Raw genomic sequence first — 23,092 nt, 5'->3', positions numbered from 1 at the left:
ATTTCAGACCTTGGCGGGCCATTTTCCCCTTGGTGTTCTTACAGACTGATTTAATATTGAAACGTTTTGTCGGTGTGAGGTGTTTTGTGTATAAAACCACAGCCCAGTGAATACTAGGACTGAGTCCAGTCTCGAACAAAGGATAGCCAGTGCTGTGAAGTTGGCCGCTGCCAAGGAGGGTGCTAGGTTTCAAACTAGGAAACACACTGGATCAGTGGTCCTCAACCTTCCTGATGCTGCGACCCTCGAATGCACTCCCTCATGTTGTGGTGACCTCTAAGCATAAGATTATTTCATTGCTACTTCATACTGTGATTTTGCTACTGTTTGTAATGTAATATCTGATATTTGAGATATCTGATATGTGAACACACACACACAGGGGATGGCAACCCACGGGTTGAGAATGGCTCCATGGATGCTTCTGTACCCTAGAGACACATCCCTGGTCCCCCTCCCCCATGTCACAGGTGGATCTGTTGATGCTTTCTAAAGCCTGTGTTGTCCTGTAGGTGTCTTACAAAGCAAAACTCGAGTCTCCCAGCATTCCCAAGCAGCTTCCTTTTGGAAGGAAGGAAAGATTTCTGTACCACAGTTGACTCTCTCTAGCTTAGTCGAAACCCTTTTCCTTTGCCTCAGATATTCTCTCCTCTCCTGCTGTCAGTGTATGATAGCTGCATGTGTGTTTTGTGTTTCAGCTTATTCCAGCACTACAGGCTCTACGAGTTTCTGTTCTACTCCGCCAGGGAAGAAATTGTCATTGGGACCGAGGTAAGTGACGCTGGGGAGACTCTGCTGGGCTGTTTAGCAGTATCTGAATCCAGAACTGCTCAAAGCAACCCCGGGTCATGCTGGTTGAAGCATTAATACAATCAGGCAGTAACGAAAGAAGAATACTCATATCAGGTGAGATTCCGAGTTAGAAAATAAACCACCTTTGAGAGTTGGGGAACTGTTAGGTGCATGTTTAACTATCTAAAGATTGTTGACACACCTCTGTTCAATAGGACAATAGGGTTCTCATGTCTTTGCCCAACTAAAGTCAGGGCACTCTAAGGTGGACCAGCCTAGCTTGCTTCTCTCTCTCTCTCTCTCTCTCTCTCTCTCTCTCTCTCTCTCTCCCTTCTCCCCTCCTTCCCTCATCCATTTCTCTCTCTCTCTCTCTCTCTCTCTCTCTCTCTCTCTCTCTCTCTCCCTTCTCCCCTCCTTCCCTCATCCATTTCTCTCTCTCTCTCTCTCTCTCTCTCTCTCTCTCTCTCTCTCTCTCTCTCTCTCTCTCCTGGTTTTGTGTTGTTTCGTCTGCTCCTTTTTAAGACCTGCTTCAAACCTCACTTCCTCCCTGACACAAGCCTGATTCGTGGCATTGTGTTTCTAACAAAGGAGTTGGGCTCATTCATTACACACAGCCTCTGAGGGTTTTGTCTTCTTTTTTCTTTTCTTTCCCCCCCCAACCCCCGCCCTTAATTTCAACTGACCTTCTCTTGCTAAATTTTGGCTCCCACTCCACAAGCATCCATCATCCTGTGAATTTCTCTGGTGTCTCCTGTGGGTTCATACAGTCATGCCACTCAACAGGAATGTTCCCCCCAAGGAGAAGGTCACATGCTACTTTTCTCTAATGTGTGACAGCCTGTAGTATCATACAGGACAGAGTCCTCCTGAAACTCACCCCAAATAATCTTTCGGGTGACGAACGGAAGAAGGGGGGTTTTACAGTAAGGTCTATGGCACTAGGGAAGCATTCTCAGGTAAGTCATACATGTGCAAGTACTGGGAAAGAACCCTGAGTGGGGAATCCATCTTAATGAGACGAGGGTGGTGTGGAAGGTGCTCCTGACAGTCCTCCATCTCCTTAAGCAGCTCCACTGCCTCCCAGAAGGATACGTGACAAGCACAACCATTGTCGTTGATGGTGGAGGGTGGAGAAGAAACCCCACCATCTACCCACCTTTCCTCAGATTAAGCACCAGACAGAATGAACCTTACCCTGTACCATCGACTTAGGGACCCTTGGGTTGTTGACATTGCTTCCACATCACAGAAGCAGATGTTTAGATACATGAAGACCATGTCACAGAGTTTGTCTCTCCTGTGTGCCCCTTCCCTGCAAGGCCAAGGTCTGTCTGATGATATCTGTGAACATGGAAAAGTCACAGGGACGAAGTGGACAGAGACCAGCTTGTTTGTTGTCTGTTGTGTTTGCTCCAAGCTGGTCAGAGTGACAGAGTGTGCTTAACAGAAGGACGTTGGGTCTTCCAGAGCTGAACAGTCATAGAACTGTAAAGGACCAGCAAAAGCAGCTATCATGTATTTATTTATTTATTTATTTATTTATTTATTTATTTATTTATTGGTATCATCGTGGAAATCTCTGATGACTTCTGGTACAAATACCTGGTTGTTGATTAACGGAGAAGGTAGGAGTCTGAGCCACTACTATGTGACTTCTTGTGCTGGTCTTGAAGCTCTGGGCTCAAATGAGAGACCCTGACAATCAGGGGCATATTTCAGATTCAATAGGCTAAACCACTATGATAAACCTGATTTTCTTTCTTAACTGTTGATAGAGGATTCGAGTGCAATACGCGTGCCTCTGTTCATTGACATATCCAGACCACGTATTAACATTTTTAAATGACATACAATGCTCCCATTTCCCATCTGCTAGTTAAGTAGCAGACCCAAGCAATGCTGACCAGCGGCTGCCAAACAAAAACAGAGTAACTAAGTATTGCTCGCTCCATAATAAAGTCGTGGAAATCTATCTGCCAGTTCTTCCCGCTGGATCTTTGAACTGGTCCAAAGTTTTGACTGTTTCCCCACTAACCATTCATTTGCTGGGAATTCGGGAGGTTCAGACAAGCGTCGGGGGGTGTCATGGGAATGCAGGGAGCAGTCCCGGCAATGTGAGGTTGTGTTGGATCTATGACATGGCATCTTAAAACACTTACAATACAGGTAAATAAACCCGTGGAAAGGAGGGACCTACGGATAGAAATGACTGGCCTCCAAGTGCACTCCAGACATTTTGTTCGGAGCACATGGGGTATGAATGTGGTTTAAGTGTGACCGTCAAAGATCCGTGTTGGTTCCTGATCCCCAGTGTGACACTGTAGAGCTGAGGGGACCCTGAACAGGGCAGCGCCTGGCAAGAGAATATGTCATTAGAGGAGCATCCTCAGAAGCGATTGACAACTTGATGGAAGCCGAGAGCTCTTCCTCTCACACGCCCTTGCCATGATATCGCTGTCTCCCATTAGAATCTCATCTTAGCCACGCCCAAGCCACGCCCAAGCCACGCCCAAGCCACGCCAAGCCACGCCCAAGAGAGCAACCTGAAATTAAATCTCTAGAATTATGAAACAAACTAACTACTCTTCTTCATAAAGTTAGTCTGCCCTGAGTATTCTGTTCTAGTAATGGAAACAAAACAAAACAAAACAAAACAAAAACAAAACAAAAAACAGACCAGACCAGTTTGAACTCCTTCAAACAACCAGGGAAACAGCCCAAGCATAAGCTAGGCTTAGCTGAGCGAACATCAGGTATTTGAACACCTGCTAGCTAGCTGTACATTGGTAATGACTGTGTGCTAATCCGTGTACCTCGTAAAAACCGTTATCGGTGTTTAAAGGTTTGCAAATTTGACTAAGTGGGGGAATTTGAAAGGGGGCAGAAGTATTCTGGGTTGTTCAGGTGGGCTCAGAAATGATCATTAATTACCTCAGAAAAACAAGAGGGAGGCAAGAGATTGAGGGGAGAGATTGAAATAACGCACGTGTGGTTTTGAAAGAAGAGGCCCAAGCTTGGTCAACTGTCCTGGCGTCTGTTATGGGAAGGCTGTACGATTTCTCAACATTGATTAAGTATTATTGTTTGTTACCATCATTATGAAAACTTAGAAACTTAATGGATGTATAAAATCTAGCACATGACACATGAGTATTTAGAAAAACAGCATTTAGTATCAACTGGGGTAACTGTCCATATGCTAGATTTCCAGCTTATACAAAATTCTACACGAAGTTCAACTTACTAAAGGCCTCTTCGCCCACGGCAGACACATACAGTATCAGCAGACTGTAAATCACCTTGCCCTAACCTTTCCTCTGAGAACTAGGAAAACAGGGCAAGACAAAAAAAAAACAAAACAAAACAAAACAAAAAAAAAACTTAAGTATTTTGAGATCTCAGCTATTAGTGCAAAAGCATTATGAATCTGAGGCTGGAGAGATGGCTCAGCAGGTAAGAACACATTGCTTCTGCAGAGGATGTTAGTTTGGTCCACAGCACCCACATCAGGCGGCTCATAAGGCTTCCGCTCCAAGGGACTCTGGCGCCCTCTTCTGGTCACCCGAGTCACCTGCACTCATCTCACAGGCGCACGCTCACACGCATGCATAATTAACAATAAGAAATAAATCTTCTTACAAAACGTATGAATCGCAGAGGTAAAAAAGTTGGCGATGCTTTCGACCTAACCATCTGTCTGTTCGTTTTTAAAGGAGGCGAAGACACTGAGAAAATAAGAACCAGGTCTCTAATGAACAGGAAAACAGAGTGAGAGAAGAGAGTATAGGTGACACCAAGAAATTTGTGCCACACCCCAAAGGATCACCTTTGGAAAAGTCGGTCCTCATATGGACTGAATCAAGTTTAAGATTCTCTCTGGAGGGTTTTAATCTACAATATATAATTCTAACCTCCTCTAAACCAAAATTGGACCGCACCACCAGCAACCATTCTCCGGCAATCAGAACCCAGCACACGTTAAAGGCACCCATCACAGAAAATACAAACAGACTGCAGGAATTAGCTCTCGCCGATTAGGCGAGGCTGGGTGACCAGCAAGCCCTGGCGTCCTGCATATCCACCTCCAGCACTGGAAGTATGTGTCATCATCACACCCAGCTTTTGATGTGCTCCTTCTGAGGCTCAAACACAGGTCCTCAGGCTTGGGTGACAAGCCTCCTGGGAGCAGGGTGTAAGTAGAAGCAGGCTGGGAAGTGGAAAGGGGATATTTTACCCTACCTGTTCCAGATTGATGTTGGCACTTAACAACAACATAAATGCCTTCGTGTACCACTTATACAAGAAGACAAGAACCCCAGCAGATTTCTCAAAAGGAAAGTTTTATAAATCAAGGGCAGGTGTATGCTTACACTCATCCCCCACCACCCCCAACATCCTGACAGATAGACAGCCGGTCTGAGAGACATCACCTGGAGTTTTACAAGGGAAAGGCTAAACAGGAAAACGATTGGTGAGTTCTCAAGCCCATGAATTTAAATGCTTTACCACTGTTCTGCTGTATTTAGCTTGTAACTACAACACTGGATCTATCGAAACAGTCACATATAGAGCAAGGGGCTGGCATAGTCTACTGTCGCAGACCAAATTCCCCACCACAACCCCCCACAGATGAAGATAAAATCGTCTTCATGAACCGTGAGCTGTGTATCAAGTCTTAAAATAGTTATTCTGTTTAAGTTCATCAGTGTGACGACACAGCAGACCTTGAATCACACACACACACACACACACACAAAGGTCATGTGTGTGCACTCACACGTATGTGCATACACACGTAAGCACGTTTAAACATGCCCGTAATGCATTTATTTGAGAGATGAAAATTTTCATGAGACCTGGTCCATTTCAATACCTCTCCCAACTTCTGAACTGAGACAGAAAGGGCAGTGTGAGCCCCGGGAGCCAGCAGGGTTACTACTCTGCAGGGGACACTCTGCCACAGGATGCTTCCCCAGGCCCCTGGTGCAGCCCCATGAAAGCACTTCGCACTGTAGCATGTCTGATCACCATTCAGGCCATAACATACACCACGCAGCCATTGGCAGAAACACAGCCCGTATAAGCAGTGCTGTGCCCGAATGTGGCTATTATACATGTGAAAGATGTACGGAGATATTTAAAGAGAATCACAAGTACACCTAAGTGCCTACCTTGCCTGAACCTATACTTCGGTAGACTTTCAAATCCCAAAATAATACCACTTCAGGTCAAAAAATACAGGGATTCAGAGCTCTTCCGGCTCAGTGGATGTCAATGGGATATAATTTCATGTTCCGAGTCCATGCTCTTAAGCAAACTCAAAATAAAGGAAACCTTTTCCCCCTCTGATTTCCAAAGCTACCCAGATTATGGGTGTTAATGACATTGTATCTGGGGGTGGGGGTGGGGGGACAAAAATACCAAGACAGAAACGTAAAGTTTCTTTTATTCACTTGACGTATGAAGTCAGATAAACAAAACAGGAAGCTGCTGTAACATCTGCTGCAGCCGCTGTCTTATGGATAAGAGAGCAGCGCAAACAGCATTCAAGTCTGGATAGATTTGGAAAAGGAAGAGGTAATTGAAGGGAGCTACCAATATCTTCACCCTCCCCTCTATCCTTAAAACGTACCTATTAAAAATGCCTTGTAACTTCAACGCCAGGGGAATCCAACGCCCCCTTGTGGCCGCGTCCAGAACCTACACTCACATATACCCACACAGAGACACATAAATATATACATAATTAAAAATAAATCTTTAAAAATACTGCCAAAACTTACACAGATAATTTTTTTATCTTGAAAGAGGTTTTTGCCTTTAATTAGCCCATTAGCAAGTTTCTGAAAAGGAAGATAACACAGCGTGTAATTTGCTGTTTGACCTAGTGGAATGGGAGGTAGGTGTACTGAGAAAAATCCATCAGAAACTGTTGTGTTGAAATAACTTTATCTGCCCTGTCTGGCACACATGACAAAGTGACTGGAGAATCTGTCACTTAAAGAAAGTGGTCGATGTTTCAGCCTCCAATTCATCAAACCTCACTCTCGGCCTTTTCCCTCCGAGCTCTGAAAAACAATCACCCTCCTTTAAGTATCAATCTTCCCCGAGAAATTTGGGCGAATTTGTCTCCAGCCAAACAATTGATAAATGGCAGGTGCATAATTTAAAGATGGTTTCCATAGCAGCTCACCTGGCACCTCAGCTCCTTGAGCTGCCACTCAAGTGATTCTGCCCTCCCGGATGACTGCAGCATCAGTCTCAGAGGCCCTGCAGCCGGGTCTCTGGGATTTCGGCAATCACACGCCTCGCCCTCTCCTCCGCTTCAGTTGCTGAGCCGCATTTCTTGGCCAATCCAAAGCGATTATTCCTTCACTGTGCAGCTTTAGAGACATTGCTACTGAAGGAAGGAGGAAGGGAGGGAGGGAAGGACGGACGGATGGAGGAAAGTCAGCGAGAGAATCGTTAACACTGCTAGGTTCCTGCCCTGAGGGCTGACATCCTTGATGGCGATCGGCAACCCGTGTTCTGCCTCAGAAGCTAACTTCTAAAACTCTAGATCTCCATCATGGAGCTTATTATAGACCGGCCATTATCACTTCTCTTGGTCTGCTCCATGTGGGCCTACCTACATTCAACCGGTGCTCCAAATTTTTCCAAGTGGGGAAAAACAATGACAGCAGAATTTCATCTCCTGGTTTGAAAACGCCACATTTCGAAATACGATGTTGCTTGTCCAGCGAGAAACCTGCGCCAGTGTTTAAATTATAAATGTTCATTCCCCCAAATCCTTTACCAAGGACTCAGAAGCTGCCCTTAAAAGAAAATGTGTTTCTGCTATTCATGTTTAATCAGGAAATTTTTCTCTTATATGGAACACCTTTTGAAATGCCAAGCTCCCAGATGTCTTTGCCTACGTCAGAATTTTAACTTGTATCTGGGGGTAGGAGGTTCTAGAAAAGTATAAAAACCAAACTTCTAAAGCAAAATCTGTGATATAAATAAATGACAGAAAGGAAGTAACTCTGTTGCTATTGTCTGGAATTCCGTGCTGCAAATACAAAAGGCTTGCCGGGAGGAAATATCAAAAGCATGTTATGGGGCTGCAGAGGTGACTCTGCACTTAAGAGCCTGCACTGTTGTTTCAGATGACCTGAGCTCTGTTCATGGCATCCAGATCAAGCAGTTCAGGTACCTGTTAACTTCAGCTCCAGGGAGGTCCTCCAGCCTCTGCAGGCACCTGCATGTGTATTCACAAACTCTTAACACAGACACAGGCACAAACATATATTTTAAAAAGATAACTTTAAAAAAAAGCATATATGTACAAGAAGACACTTAAATAGCCAATAAACTCATGGAAAGATTTGAAACAGTTTCAGTTCTCAAGAACGTCCAAATGAAAAGCCCAGCATGGTGGGTGTGGTGTTACGAGCATGCAGGACCGTCACAATTTGAAGACCAGCCTGGATACACAGTGAGTTCATGGTGAGCCAGATTGATAGAGAGACCCTATCTATCTCAAATCTCCCACCCAGAAAAGAAAGCAATGCCAATCAAAATATCTACATTCTGGAAAGTTTAATCTGCGGCACCCTCTCTTGTGAGAGAGTGATAAAAAGCACCCCCATGCTGGACCAACACAAACAGAAATGGGTTAGCAGTCTACTGACAGCTGGTCAGTTTTAAAACACGGTCAATTTCATCCAGGTCTATACTTCCCCGAGTTTATCTCAAGTGTGTAGTAAGACAAGGGGCAAAAATATGAGAGCATACCTGTGCGTTTGCCTGCAATATTGGAAAAAGTAACATAGATTGTGACATACTTAAACATCCTTTATCAGAAGAACTTCGATTGTGTGTGTGTGTGTGTGTGTGTGTGTGTGTGTGTGTCTGTACACTCAGAGCCTTGGAGGTGTCTGTGTATGGGTATGTGCGCCTGTGTTCGGGGGCCAATGGAGGCCAGAACAGGGTGTTGGGTGTCCTGGATCTGGAGTTTTAGGCAGCCAGGAGCTGTCAGTCATGGATGCTAAAAAAACAATCAAACATGAATCTTCTAAAAGGGCAGCAATTGTTCTGTAATACTGAGCCACCTCTCCAGCACCTGGAATAAAAGGAAGGAAGGAAGAAAGGAAGGAAGGGAGGGAGGGAGGGAGGGAGGGAGGGAAAGAGGGAGGGAGGGAGGGAGGGAGGGAGGGAGGGAAAGAGGGAGGGAGGGAGAGAGGGAGGGAGGGAGGTGGAGAGGGAGGAAGAAAAACATTTTTATTTATTTAATTTATGTGCATATAGACAAGGATATATGCAACTGCATGATCATAGAGGTCAGAGGACAAATTGCCAGAGCCGAAAAGTCTCAGGATTATAACTCAAGGATGGCAGCAGGCACCTCGCTTTCTGAACCTTCTCACTGGCCACATGCTATGATTTTAATATCCAAAGCAGGGCCTTATGCATCCTAGGCTGACCTGGAAGTCACTCTGTAGCTGTGGATTACCTTGGACTCCTGTTTTTCCTGTCTCTACCTCCTCAATGGTACCCACAAAGAGCTCTGTGGTGATTAAGAAGTGTCCAGGGAATGAGGTCATTACCTGGAACAATATTCATGTCATGTTAGACATCTAATAAGACAACCAGTGAGACATGTCTATCGGAATTGCAGTTCCTGGTTCACCTCATGCCTCTGCGTGTCACTGTAATTACCTGTGGTGGGACAAGACTCTCCTGCCTTCAGGAAGCCAGTTGGCACCATATTTGCCTACCAATTCTTTCTCTAGGAATTCTGACTTGGCACAAATCTTGGCCACCTTTGTCTTTGCCTAGGCCAGACAGCCCTCTCTCTCTCTCTCTCTCTCTCTCTCTCTCTCTGCTTTACCATTTTCTCCCCTCTTCTACAGTGCTCTCTTACCTTGCAGGCCTTCTTCACCGGAGCCTAAGTCATTAAAGTCTGACAAAGATTTTCCTACTTAGAAAGACCCGCCTCAACATCCCTGCTGGTCAGGCTTTCCTTTAACCCCTCTGTAAACAGTTCTCTCTGGCCCAGTGACATAGGGTTCAAACACAACTTCTCTTATGCTACTCTTACATTATCAGCTCCTTCCATAGCATCTCCTCTATGGTCCTCCAGCCCCTTCTACTTGTGAGACCCTCAGACGAGGATAACCACATATCCCTAACGGCCCTGATAAGCTGGTCCTTCAGGGGCTGACTTCACTCACACTGTCTCAGGCTATACTGCCTTTACCTTTGCCTCCACAATGTTCCGGCTGATCCCACCTCTTCCCATGTGCTATGTCCTCACAAGCCAGGCTGCGGCAGACTTCCTCATTGCTTGCTTAAAATGGCTCGCCCTAATGTCATAAGCTCAAGCACTGAGCATATCCTGATCACCCTGGGTTCTTGTACAAGGGCATTGTTAAGGCTGCCATCTTTATGTTGGGTCATGAAATTTTTTTTTTCTTTTCCTCTTAAAGGTCAGACCCTCAGGGTAACATCTACTGAGTTTTACTATGTTTTCCTTACTATCTGAATCTTTTCATGGGTTCCAAGTATTTGGATCCCTGGAAGGGTTTTTGAGCACAGATCTAACTTGTAGTCTCTTTCCTTTCCAGACCCCAAGTGTCAAGCCATCACCTCCATCTGCATGTATCTAATTTACTTACCACACCACAGGCTTGCATGGAGGATGCTAGCCGAGTCTTCCTTTCTGGGTCCAGTTACTCCTTCACGTAAACAGGTCCCTGCTCTACACAAATGAAACCCCCTCAGCCACCATCTTACCTCAGATGCATCACTCAGTATGCAAAACCAAGTATGCAGTATGCAGACAACCTCCACAGCTGCTTGCCAACAACCTCGACCCTTGCACACTAATCTCCAAGACTGAAATTTTTTCTTAACCTTTAACAGTTTTCAGGGCATCTCTATTCAGGTGGTGGATGCCACTCATCCAGCAGGCACCCCCACAGCATATAGATGAAGACCGACATCTTGGGATTCTTTCCACAGACACTCCTCCACAGACACTCCTCATCCTCAGCCTCAGGTGCATGTCTCACCACTCATAGCAAGAACTGTGCAGCCACTGTCTTAGCACAAAGACACACTAACAAGCCTAGGTTGGATGTTTCACTACCCATAGTTGGGACTATGTACTCACTTCTCCCCAAGGCATCTATGGTCATGCCCTTGTTTGGGCACCAATTATGTTGTGTGACAAAACTGTTTCTGAGGAAATGTAACACACATCTATTCAACCACAGATAGGAAACTCACAACAGACCCAAAGTATGGATATGAGCAAAGTCCAACTCAGTCAAACAGTGAGTTGTACTGGGACTGCTTATAAAAGTATGCATGAGGGGTTACTTACAGGAGAAGAAATGACTCAAAGGCAGCTGCATCTCCAAAGCCTACACCTCACAGCCCGAGGGGCAGCTCAACAGGTTGGAGAGTGTCCTTTCTCCTATCTAAACCTCAGCCAGGCATCTTAGCTTGTTTCTGTTTCTTCAAGACAGCTGGTTGGGACTCAGACTCTTCTTTGCAGCTTGGCTTGTTTCTTGCCTGAGGTAGACTCTTTCCTTTATTGTTTAGTCTGGCAAGGTGGGGCCTAGTGATCTTGTCAGTTTCAGGGACTTCCTGTAGCCATTTTGAGTTGTTTACCTTCCTGCTTAAGGAGCTTCCCTGCGAGATGGAATGTTCCAATATCAGAGAAAACTGTTGTTACAGCAGACCTGGAAGACATATATCAAACTGGTGGCAGCACTCACCCTATGTTGGCAGTGTATCAGATAAGCTTGGCTTCTCTGTGACTCTTGCCTCTGTATACTGAAATGGTTTTCACTAGTCAACGTGAGGCTGTTTGATTTTAAGAGTAGAGGCCTCAATATCAAAGTTTTCCTTCATCCTCTTTCTTTTCACTATTCGGCATCATGTCTCTCTTGCTTTTTATTTCTTCAGAGGCTCACTCACTATGAGAGCACCCGTGTTCTTTCTGAAGGGCTACATTTCATGATCACATGATTAGGCATCGTGCTTTTCCCTAAAGCCAAAGTTCTGTTGCAGATGAAGATTCCACAGCATCTGAGTAGGAGAAGCATCTTAGTAGTTTCAAGTTGTATAAATTACACAACACAAAGAGTATCCAGGGCAATAAAAGTAAGATCTGGATGACAAGGGCTCTGACCACAGCATTTTGCTATTTAAAATGTTATCTGGCCAATAGATGGCAGGCTGTAGAAGACCGAAAGCCATTTGGAAAAAAAAAAGAGTGGACATGTTTCTGTTCTGTGATCACATGCCCACAGAAACCATTAATAATCCCAGATTTAGTTTCCAGATAAAGCAGCCTCTTCTGTGTTGTCTGAGGTGTCCAGACAGACCTCTGGCTGAGCAGACCAAGTGCTAAAAAGGAACATTTTCAAATGTTCAAGAGAAAGCAACATGGATTTTCTCTGACCCAGAAGCCTCTGAAAAATAGGAGGTTCCACAAGTCAAGGCAGTCACTGCCTTCAACTCTGAAGGAAGAGCAACATACAAAGTGGAACAGTCTGGCCTGCAGAACTCCCAAGGACATTCCAAAAACCGGTGGATCATCTTGCAGGAAGGGTTTGGGCTAAATAAATCCTATCTCTTTTTAAATAATAAAATTATCGAAAAATGGAGGGAACAAGAAGGGGAGGACTTGAACTCCAGCACAGAAGGCCTTGGCAGGTGAGAATCAATCACCTCTTGACCAGATCTGAAGCTTCACAATGTAATTCTTGCTGAAATATTTTGTAAAGTTGTTCAAGGACCTGGCTGTAAACTGAGCACGTTGATTTATCTGCAAGCATGGCATCATCTCTCTCAGATTTTCCTCAACAGTTTAAGCTGGGCTATCCTCTTCTCCCCATGAGTCAGTCTCCAAGCGTTCTGCTTGTTAGTAAGGTTCAGAGTGTGCACTGATCCTGTCCTAGTTAGGGTAACGTAACGGATAGGATGCTCTGGAGATGATCTGGGCTCAGGAGCTGAGGGGCAGAGAGGGATGTCCGTTTACATGGATATCAAACAGCTAGCTCTAAACCCCGGTCCATATTCACAAATGTAGCAAATTCGAGATCCCATGATCTGGGGAAAAAAATGCATGTTTTGATTGTTTTCTTCACAAAGGGCCACACCTCTCTGCTAGGTTTCCAGGTGTCCACATTTGAAGGCCATCACAATAAGGTTTGGTGGATATTTTACAAGTGACTGAGAACAGGCGCTCAAGACTGAGGTGCAGAAGGTGCAAAGGAATAACCAGTGGGCACGGGACAACAAACATGTAGGAAGAGGCTGGCAGCCTTCCTGTAGCACCTGCTTTGAGCCTTTCAGCAACTTTCCAATAGCTGCTGTGCTCAGTGGGGAACTAATGCAAGGGCGGGGAGACGGGCAGATGCTTGAGTCTTGGACCTGACACCCATCTTTCTTTCGGTTGAAACTCTAATGATTGCGGCAGGAGAAGCAAGCTCGGTGACAGGTGTGGAGGGTCAGAGTTCTCACACGCGCCAGCTTTGGCATCATCATGCCTCAGGAGGCAGAAGCAGCCTCATGCCCATATTTCAAGATGTTCATTCTTGGGAGACACAAAAGGAGTTTCATTTATATATTTTCTCTCTCTCTTCTCTCTCTCTCCTCCCCTCTCCCTCTCCCCCTTCCTCCCTTCCTTCCTTTCCCCCTCCCTCCCTCTCCCCCTCCCTCCCTTCTTCTCCTTCTCCCTCCCTCTGTCCCTGTCTGTTTGTCTGTCTGTCTGTGTCTATCTATCTATCTATCTATCTCTCATCTTAAGCCATCTATGACTTAAGTAGCTTCTTTAGCCCCTAGTAAGTGCTGATAATAAAGGACTTACTTAAATAATCAAGGACTTTCAATTGACGAGCTGGAGAATTCTGATGGAAAATTTATTCATGCCGATGTTTTAAGGGTTGGAAATATAGAGCAGAATGGTGGTCTGTTTCTAAGTAAAAACCAAAGTGCCTTAAGTAAGCATTGTACACTAATATTTAGTCTGGCAAGTCATATGTCTCCTCTGCCTTCTCAACTCCTATAACCGTCACTGAGGCCACAGGGCCCCTACAGGCCACTGCTGTTACGTAACCAGGATGTTGTCCCTTAAAGTGTTAGCTTATGTATAATCTGACCAGAGCTTAGCTCTGCTACACACACACACACACACACACACTCATGAACATGCATACACACACAGAGACACACAGGCACACATGCATGCACACACTCATGCACTCACACATCTGTGCCTCAGTGAAGTGTGTTTATGCTTTAGAATCATATCCTGGAAATTTTTAAAAATATAGGAGACAATGAATTGTCCAGAGAGGACGGGGCGGTGGGGGAGAGATGTTCTTTGAGGAAAGCAGTTGTCCTTTACCAGATGTATCTTTTACACTATTTTTAAGTGTACATTAAAAAGGGGGTCTCCCTCAGGGCCTAGCTTTGACCCACGTTTCCTATGCTGGATTTAAAAGTTCTATGCACTCCTGCCTTTGAGAGGCAGAGTTCATCTTCCTGCCTTGAAGGAGCGCTGGACACGGTGTCTGGCCTCTAGCGTTGACTGGAAGGGATGGGATGCTCCTTCCAAAGTTAGTCTATACAGAAACCGTGATGACTCTTGGATGTTCTCCCTTTGTCCCCCTCTCGTTCACTAGTGTGTATTAATCATTTATGCATAAAATATCATGATAAAAAAATTTAACTTTCACAATTGTCACGCGACAAGACATTTCCGGGTGTCAGGGTTGCAATACAGACAGACAGAAAGAAAACCAGGACAGACCTGAGTATGGATACCACCAAAGTCCAACTTAGTGAGTTGGTGAGCTTTCTTGAGACCAATTACTGAAATTTGGCTGAGCAGTTACCTATTGGAACAGAAAAGACTCAAAGACAACTGCAAAAAAAAAAAAAAAAGAAAAAAGAAAAAGAAAAAGAAAAGAAAAGCCCATCCCAGCATGAGTGACAGCTCACAAAGCTGGGATCCTGGAACACACTGCCAGCCTGCAGGCAGCTCAACAGGTTATGGAGTGTTACTTCAGGTGGCTCAGTTGATCTACACCGTTTCCAGGCAAATGGTTTCTGCTTCTTCCTGGTCTGGTCTCAGAATCTTCTTTGCAGCTTGTCTTGCCTGAGAGTGACCCTCAGCCATCTTTATTGGTTACTCTGGGAAGGAGAGGCCTCGTGAATCAGGTCAGTTTTAGAGACTTCCTGTAGCTACTTTGAGTTGTCTACTCTGTCGTAAGGAGCTTGCTCGAGCTGAAAAGTCTTAGAGGAAGCTACTACACAGTAGGCGTACGTGGTGGCTTTCTTAACATGTGTGCATTGTTGCCTGTTCTGTGACATGGGGACACTCGGGAACTTCTGCAGAGGTCCCATGGCATCCCCCAGTGTCATGTGCTTGGGCTTAGAAGGGATCCCTCCTGGCTGAGCCTAGTGAAAGCTGTAGGTCTTGTTGATAACTTAATCACAACCTTAAGAGTCCTTGAGGCAAGGCCCTGGTAGACCCGTCCTGTGGTGCCTGTTACACATCACTCGGTGTCTCCAAACATCTATTGAAGTGGTCAGGTTTGGGTAATTGTTACAAAGCCCCAGATAACATATACCTGCCCCCCTTCATGTGTGAAGCACCCCAACTGTAAATGCTCAGTCTCATCTCTCTTGTCCCTACTTGTCTACTCCTGTCCAGACTGCCTTGGATGCTCTCCTGCCCATCACTTTTAAAACAACTGCCATGATTCTAGTTCAGATATCTGGTTCAACGCCATTGCACATAATAGATGCTCGGCAAAACATCTATCCACAACTTGATTGCCAATCTCTTTTGGCTTATGTGAAGAAACCACCATCTCTTGATTGATTAACAGATTGATTGATATCTTGGTTCACACTGAAGATCAGAGAGACAAAGCTAAGTGTCCAGAGTTAATCTTTCTTATATTTTTGGTTGTGAGCCTAGCCTTTAACGGCTGATCCATCTCTCCAACTCCAGAGTTAATCTTTCTATAAACAAAGCTTTGACCTGACAGCCTACGCACTTTCCCTCACATCTGAACCTGTTAGCTACCAGGCTGAGCTGTACAGTCCTTTGCTTCTGCCTTGGGAGATGGCATGCACTTCTGTTTCTACACAGGTAGGGCTATGGTGCAATGAGAACCTAGCAATGGTGTTGACATGCGAAACAGTTCCCAGCTGACAAGTATTTCCAAGTCTGGGTGTTGCATACAGTCCTATGCTATGTGGTTGTCGCATTTACTGAGCAAATGTGTGTGCCTACCATCCTTACACATGCTTTGGGGTTTGGGATCTGTGGTCCATAACTTCCCGTAAAGATACTTTTTACTACAATTCTCTGATGTCAGCTTGTACTACGGCCCTGTTTGTTTGCTGTAGTACAGAAACAGACATCCATTTGCTAAATCCATGAGAATGTAATTCACGAACAAAGGAAAGATTCGGGTTAGTAGAACAAACTGGATCAGAAGGCTTTCTGGTCTAGGATCAGTGGACAGAGGGAATCCACTTGAACCCAGTGTTACTGGGCAGAGATCGCAGTATAAAGTGCAAAACTGGGCACAAATGCCAGGCAAGGCAGGTTAGCAGAGCACTTGCCGTCTGCCTGGTACATCCAAATACGTTAACTCTCAAGCCACGCATATGTCCAAGCAGCCAGAGGAGGTAGGCACCATTTTAAATACCTCGGAACCCAGGAAGATGGCTGTACCATTAACCACTGCCCCAGATGCTTGTTGGTTAGGTGATCAAGTCACTCTGGAATGAAGTGTTTTGGTGCCCACTTGTAGAGTCAAACCATAAGTGATGTGTTGATAACCCTCAGAAGTTAAAACACAAAATGTCACTTTGGAATGAAAGACCGTGGCTCCCACTTGTAGAGTGGAGCCATTAAGTGACGTGTTGATAACCCTCAGAAGTTTCAATGGTTAAAACACAAAATAGTCCCTAGTTTGCCTTTATTGCCTTCCAAACATACACTCCTTAAAAAATTAAGTACAGCATAAATAACGTTGTAACAAAGTTATTTTAAATATTCATCACTTTTACAACCCTTTCAACTTCTTTGCTTTCCATGCAAGAGCCTCCCGATGGTCTCGTTCACACAGTAAATAATGCTAATCTATTACGTGTGTCTCCCCGAACATACAGTGTGTGAAAATGGACACGCTACATGTATTAAATTACAGCCAAAGCTGAGGAGAGAAAGGGGAATGTGGTTCATTAGCCCCTGATAAATAATGAATGTATTTGAAATAAAATGATCATTAAGCACAAATTAACATAACTGCTAGAAATGCAATTTTTTTTCAAAAGTTAAACATTTCCTTCAGATAAACTCTTTGGCTAAAGTTCCAAATATTTAATTGTCCTGTTTTTATTAAACAAAGGCAGACAAGCTATTCAACACAGTGAGCTGTATACATTTTTTTAAAAAAAAAAATACATGTAACAGAACATAGCTTGGGCATCTTCTGTTTATTTTTCTAGATTCATCTCTATGCCTCTCCTACCCTGCCATGTTCCTCAGTTCCACACTGCATGAGAACCCTGATAAGATAGGCTTCCTCTCCCTCCTCTCCCTCCTACTCTTTCTCCTTTCCTCTTCCTCTTCTCCTCTCCCTCTTCTTCCTCTTCCTCTTTTTCCTCCTCTTTCTTCTTCCTCTTTTTCTTCCTCCTCTCCCTACTCCTCCTCCTCCTCTCCCTCCTCATCTCCCTCCTCCTCCTCCTCCTCCTCCTCCTCCTCCTCCTCCTCCTCCTCTTCCTTCTCTTTCTCCTCTTCCTCTTCCTCTTCCTCCTTCTTGGGCCTCTATCGGGTCACTAGGGACATAAACCAGGACAGTGGGAAAGAAGTGGTTTCACTCTCAGCTGTCTCACTGCTGAAGTTGTCGTTTTAGACTCCTCCATGGCAACCACAATACCTATTCTGACCTCTTCTCTCTGGATAAAGGAATCTGGTCCATCCATCCCTGACCCTGACAATCCCAGGAATCAGCAGAGGTGCATAATATCATTATTTTTCCCCAAGCCAGTCTTAATGGCCCCTCTACTCAACCCACCTCAATTACTGTTGTTCACTGTGTTAGGTTGTTTTTTTTTTCTTAGAAGTTTGAGAGAGAGAGAGAGAGAGAGAGAGAGAGAGAGAGAGAGAGAGAGAAACAGAGACCGAGAGTTTGTATGTGTGAGTGTGTACATATATGTGCACGTGTGCTGTGCATGTGGTCCAGATAACACTGGGCCGAAGTGGAGGAAAGGCTGGCATGGAGTCAGGATCTATAAGGGAAGAGAGCTGACTGGAAGGTTAGGCAGGGTGCCAGTGTTGGTGTGTTCATGCAGAACCTGAGAATGTGTCTATATGACCCAGGAAGGGAATCAGCCATAGTCTGCTCAACTGGTTGACTGACAGATTAACTCTTTACTGTCCAACAATCAGGTTGATGAGTCCTAAGGTTGAAGGAATGATCCTGACAGCTCAAGATGTTAAATGCATATATATACATACATATATGTGTATACATACATACATACATACACACACACACACACACACACACATATATATATATATATATATATAGTGGTGATGGTCAAGAAAAAGTTTATATATATATATATATATATGGTCAAGAAAAAGTTATATATATATAAATATATAAAAGATATATATATATATATATATATATATATATATATATATATATCCATCACCACTAACAATGCCCTCATCAAGATATGAAAGATGCCTGGGAGAGGGTCTCCACCATCACTGGTCACCAGGGTACTGACTATATACCTTAAGGCAACTCCTGAATATGGGATGGTTGGAACCATGTCTGCAACGTAGATTCATGCATTGACATATCTGTATTTTCCTAATCCCTGGATGAAATTCTATGCTATTAATGAGAAAGAGGTACTGGGATGGAAAACTTTTGTGTGTGTGAGTGTCCATTTGTGGGCAGGTACATATACACACTTGAAAGCAACATCCAATGTCATTCCCCAGGTTCAGTCCACAGAGCCTCTACTGAGAGATTGGCTCTCCCTGGGTTGGATCTTGATTAGGCCCTAGACCAGAATGCCCCAGACATCCACCTATCTCTACCTCCCTGTGCCAGGATTACAATTGCCTAGACTTTTATGTAGATTTAGGGGACCGAACTCAGATCCTTATGTTTGCATGGCAAAACCTTTATCACTTGATCACCTGCTCACAGTTAAATATTTTTAACTATTCCAGTAAAAATATTTCCAGTAAAAATGGACACCCATCATCAATGCCCATATCCTGTGCACGGGGTGTGAAAATCAAGGCCTAGTCCCTAAATCAGGTACGAGGCACACATAATAGCTGATGAGAAGGCTTGGGTCAAAGGTCAGCACTCCTCACACATCCTCAGGGATAATTTCCCTAACTTCCCAACTCCTTTATCTCCTCTACAAAGAAAGAGGGATTTTATCCATCTCCCAGCCTCCTGTCTTCACAAGCATAAACAAGATGGCGCCTGACAGGGGAGGGTGGCTCAGTTAACCCAGCAAGTTAACTTCTTCCCGCAGCACCTGAAACCCAGAACCCTCATCTGGGGTGAGGCGAGTTGTCTCTTACCTCGTTTTATCCCCTGGTTCCTGGGACCCAGAGCAGCACAATGCAGACGCGCCTCCTCCTCACCACGTGATTGATGAATAAGTGACTGCGTTTGAGGAGGCTACAGTAGGGATGAATGCTTGATCTTCTTCTCCTTTCCTCCGCCCGAACCTCATCCCACCTCACCATGGATCACCTCCTCCTTGGGACCTGCGCTCTGTCTCAGTCCATGCACATGGCTGAGACAAAAGTGGCGACCATTGGGTGGCTTAGAAACAACACAAATATTTCCCAAAATCACGGAGGCTCAGAAGTCCACGGTCAAAGGAATAGCTAACTTAGTATCTCCAGAGGGCTCGCTTTCTCCTCCTCGGTAGGTGACACCTCCTTCCTGTGTCTTCACTAGGAAGTAAAGCTCCTTCCTGCTTCCATTGATGAGGCACTAATCTATCTGGACAGGGGTTCTGCCCTCAGGACCTGTTCACCTGGAAAGACCTCACCCCCCAGTACTGCACTCTTGAGTTAGATTTCAATATATGTGTATTAAGACCACAGCAAAACTCTACTCTGGAAAGAGTATTACAAGGCAGAAATTCCACCGTGATTGAAATATGTAGAAATACAGAATACTCCATAAATCTGTTTCTCTTCCCCTCGTGCCTTTAGTGTTTCAGATGCTGAACGCATTACAGGCTCTGAAATAAACATTCGTGACATGCTGTTGGACGAGGCTCTCCTTCTGAGAGGCCACACGCTAGCCGTTCCTTTTATGAAACTCCTAAATATCAGATTACTGCCCATGGGGTTGCAAAATATTTCTATGCCTTTTATGGTTAAAATGCTCCAAGAATTTGGACTCCGTCCCACTTGTGAAAGTTATTGCAATAAATCCAAAATGAACAGACACGGAAAATAGTTAACATTTAGCCGTTCAAACTTTGAAGAGGCGAGGAGGTGCACAGTTAATTCTATGCCTTGTGTTTCTGCAAATTGTAAGAGACAGTTTAAAGTGTTTACCCCAAAGAGGCTCACCTAATCATATCTAATGGGAGACGTCAACTCATGTCACCCAAGGATTATTCTTTAAAAATGCACACATTGTCTGACTTTACTTGGAATAAACAAAAAGCTTAAATTAGATTATTGCTTAGACATGGAGCCATTAAAATTAAAATAAAGCCAGACATTTGGAATTAAGTCCATTTGAGAGAGTCACCTTGTATTAAATCATGACCACAATATTTGCATTGTTTTTTAACCTTTATGCCTCAACCATAAAAACTGAGTTAAAAAAAAAAAGCTTCATAATAGACACACACAGTAGGTGTACAGTACTTTGACCCAAATTCTTAAAACCAGACAGAGCCTTCAAAGGCGTCTATTTTATATCCAACAGTCAATGCATACACCCACTGAACCATTAAAGACAAAAACTCCATGGTTCTAAAGGTCATTAATGTCTCCAATGTCCTCACTTCTCCTTTCAAATTAAAACAAATGAACAGTGCACATCCCCCAAGAGCAGTTTTGTGACATCCCCATCCTCTCCTTTCCCCTGGAACTCCAATACTACACGAGGGCCTGACATACAGCAAACCCAAGTCGATGTGGTAATGGGGGGGGGGGGGACAGATTTTATTTATAGATGTATGTGTGTTCAGAGGCTTTGCAAAATCCCACATTTTTTTTTTCAGACGAAAGGAAATATTTGTGGGGGAGGGATGAAATGCTCTCCTCGTCCTTCCAAAATGAGGAAGCAAGTTAGGCAGCGGTGGGCATTCCTCAAAGCCCGTGGGACTTGATGAGCACCCCGCAGTTTAGAAAGTCGGGCTTCTGCACCCGAACACAGGCAAGGCAGTTTAAATACGAAGTGCACGTATTTGCCGAAAATGAGAAGAGATTTGCTTGGTCACTGTTTTTCCACTGAGCTCTTTGTGTGTGGTTGGTGCAAATTTTGTTCTGTGTTCTAATCCTAATACATGTTGTGACTGAAGCGGCGAGATGCTGAATCTGGGTTCGTGTGTGTGTGTGTGTGTGTGTGTGTGTGTGTGCCTGTTCACACGTGTGCCGGAGTCTGTGTGTGTTCCTGTGTGTATATCCCATCCATATGTGTGCATATATATGTACATATATGTGTCTGTCTCTGTGTGCTTGTGTCTGTCTCTGTGTATGCCTGTGTGTCTGTGTGTAGATGTGTGGTCAAGTCTGTTTTCATGTATATGTCTTTGGGTGCATGTTTGTGTGTGTGTGTGTGTGTGTGTGTGTATGGATGCCCGCGTGTCTGTGTGTATCTGTATACAGTGTGTAGATGTGTGATCATGTCTGTTTGTGTCTACATGTCTTTGGTTGTATCTGTGTGCCTGTGTCTCTGTGTCTGCTTATATCTATGCCTGTGTGTCTGTGTAAATTATTTGTGCCTGTGTGTCTCTGGAGATACTGATAGTGATGACCAGCTTGTGATGGTAGGCTCCCTCAGAGTCTCAGAGGTGCAGAGAGAGCTGGAGGTCTACCTATGTGTGTATTTATGTCTGTGTGCTATAGGCCTAATGTATGTGTCTATTTTGTGTGTGTGTGTGTGTGTGTGTATGTGTGTGTGCACACACGCTGTCTGCCTATGTGTGTGTGTGTGTCTGTGTATGTGTGTGCTGTGTATGTATATACTATCTACATCAAGCATGCTGTATGTGTGCAGGCTGCCCAGGTATATGTCTATGTCTGCATGCTCTCTGCCTATGACGCATGTCTATGATTGTGTGTCATCTGTGTCTGTATTCTGTCTGCCTCTGTGTATGTGCTCTCTGCCTGTGTGTCCATGTGTATGCCTTCTGCTTATGTGTGTGTTTGTATGTGCATGCTGTCTGACTATGTGCAGGTCTGTGTGCATCCATCACCCTGAGGCAGTGATGGACACCTTGTGCTTGCTTCGTTGAGAAGCCCTCAGAGCTCACTGGAGAGACTGTACACTTTTACTTGCACAGTCTGAACCTCGTGTACTTAAGACGCCATTTATCCTCACTGAATATGCAATCGATGCAAAAATGTCCTCACTCCCCCAAACAGTAGGAATATGTTAACAACAGAGCATAAAAGTTTACAAATAATCCCATATTTTTCTAGTGTTAAAAAAAAAAATACTTCCATGAAAACCCAATCATGTTGGCTTGTGTGTGTCTTTTTATTCTCATGTTGTAGCTAGCCCAGAATACTCTCTAATCCGGGAAAGTAGAAAGGGGTGATTCCCAAGGTCCATCTCAAGGTCGTGGATCTTTCAGGACATTCAGGATGCTGTCATTCTCCAGTTCTGTGAGTCTCTGGTAGCTGAGGTCCCAGGTCTCATCCACTACCAAGACAGCATCAATGCCAGAGGCAGGGGCAGGGGCTATGGCAAGGGGAAGCTGGCAGACAACAACAGGGGCAGGTCTAAGGTCCAGCAATGAATGCTTCAGGAGAGAAAACTCTTCCCCAAAGTGTGACAGCTCAGTAAAGCAGCCAGTCTCAAACAATTCTCTGTGAGATAACTTATGTACTTTATCCAGCATGTACAGGGACTTTGTAAACATTGAGAAGCAGGGTAGGATCCAGGAGCAGATGCTTCCCATTGGATCAATTTGGGATGCTAGTGATGGATGCTCTCTTAACATGGGAAAGGCCTTTAGGTGTTTTCCTATGTGACTG

The 23,092-nt window shown here is 44.6% G+C and overlaps 1 protein-coding gene across 9 annotated transcripts in view; it reads left to right on the top strand.

The window, feature by feature from the left end:
• The window catches only part of Cabcoco1 (ciliary associated calcium binding coiled-coil 1), a 107,230-nt gene that overhangs the window by 30,550 nt on the left and 53,588 nt on the right, over nt 1-23,092 (top strand). For 4 of the 9 annotated variants that reach the window (XM_034524433.2, XM_076917066.1, XM_076917070.1 and 1 more), the window contains exon 5: nt 699-771. In XM_034524433.2, the coding sequence (XP_034380324.1) occupies nt 699-771 (73 nt within the window). The other 5 variants (XM_076917069.1, XM_076917072.1, XM_076917073.1 and 2 more) reach the window with 5 other exon arrangements.

Source organism: Arvicanthis niloticus, chromosome 20, assembly GCF_011762505.2.
Source record: "Arvicanthis niloticus isolate mArvNil1 chromosome 20, mArvNil1.pat.X, whole genome shotgun sequence".
NCBI classification, from domain to species: Eukaryota; Metazoa; Chordata; class Mammalia; order Rodentia; family Muridae; genus Arvicanthis; species Arvicanthis niloticus.
This window is presented reverse-complemented; position numbering and strand designations above follow the sequence as displayed.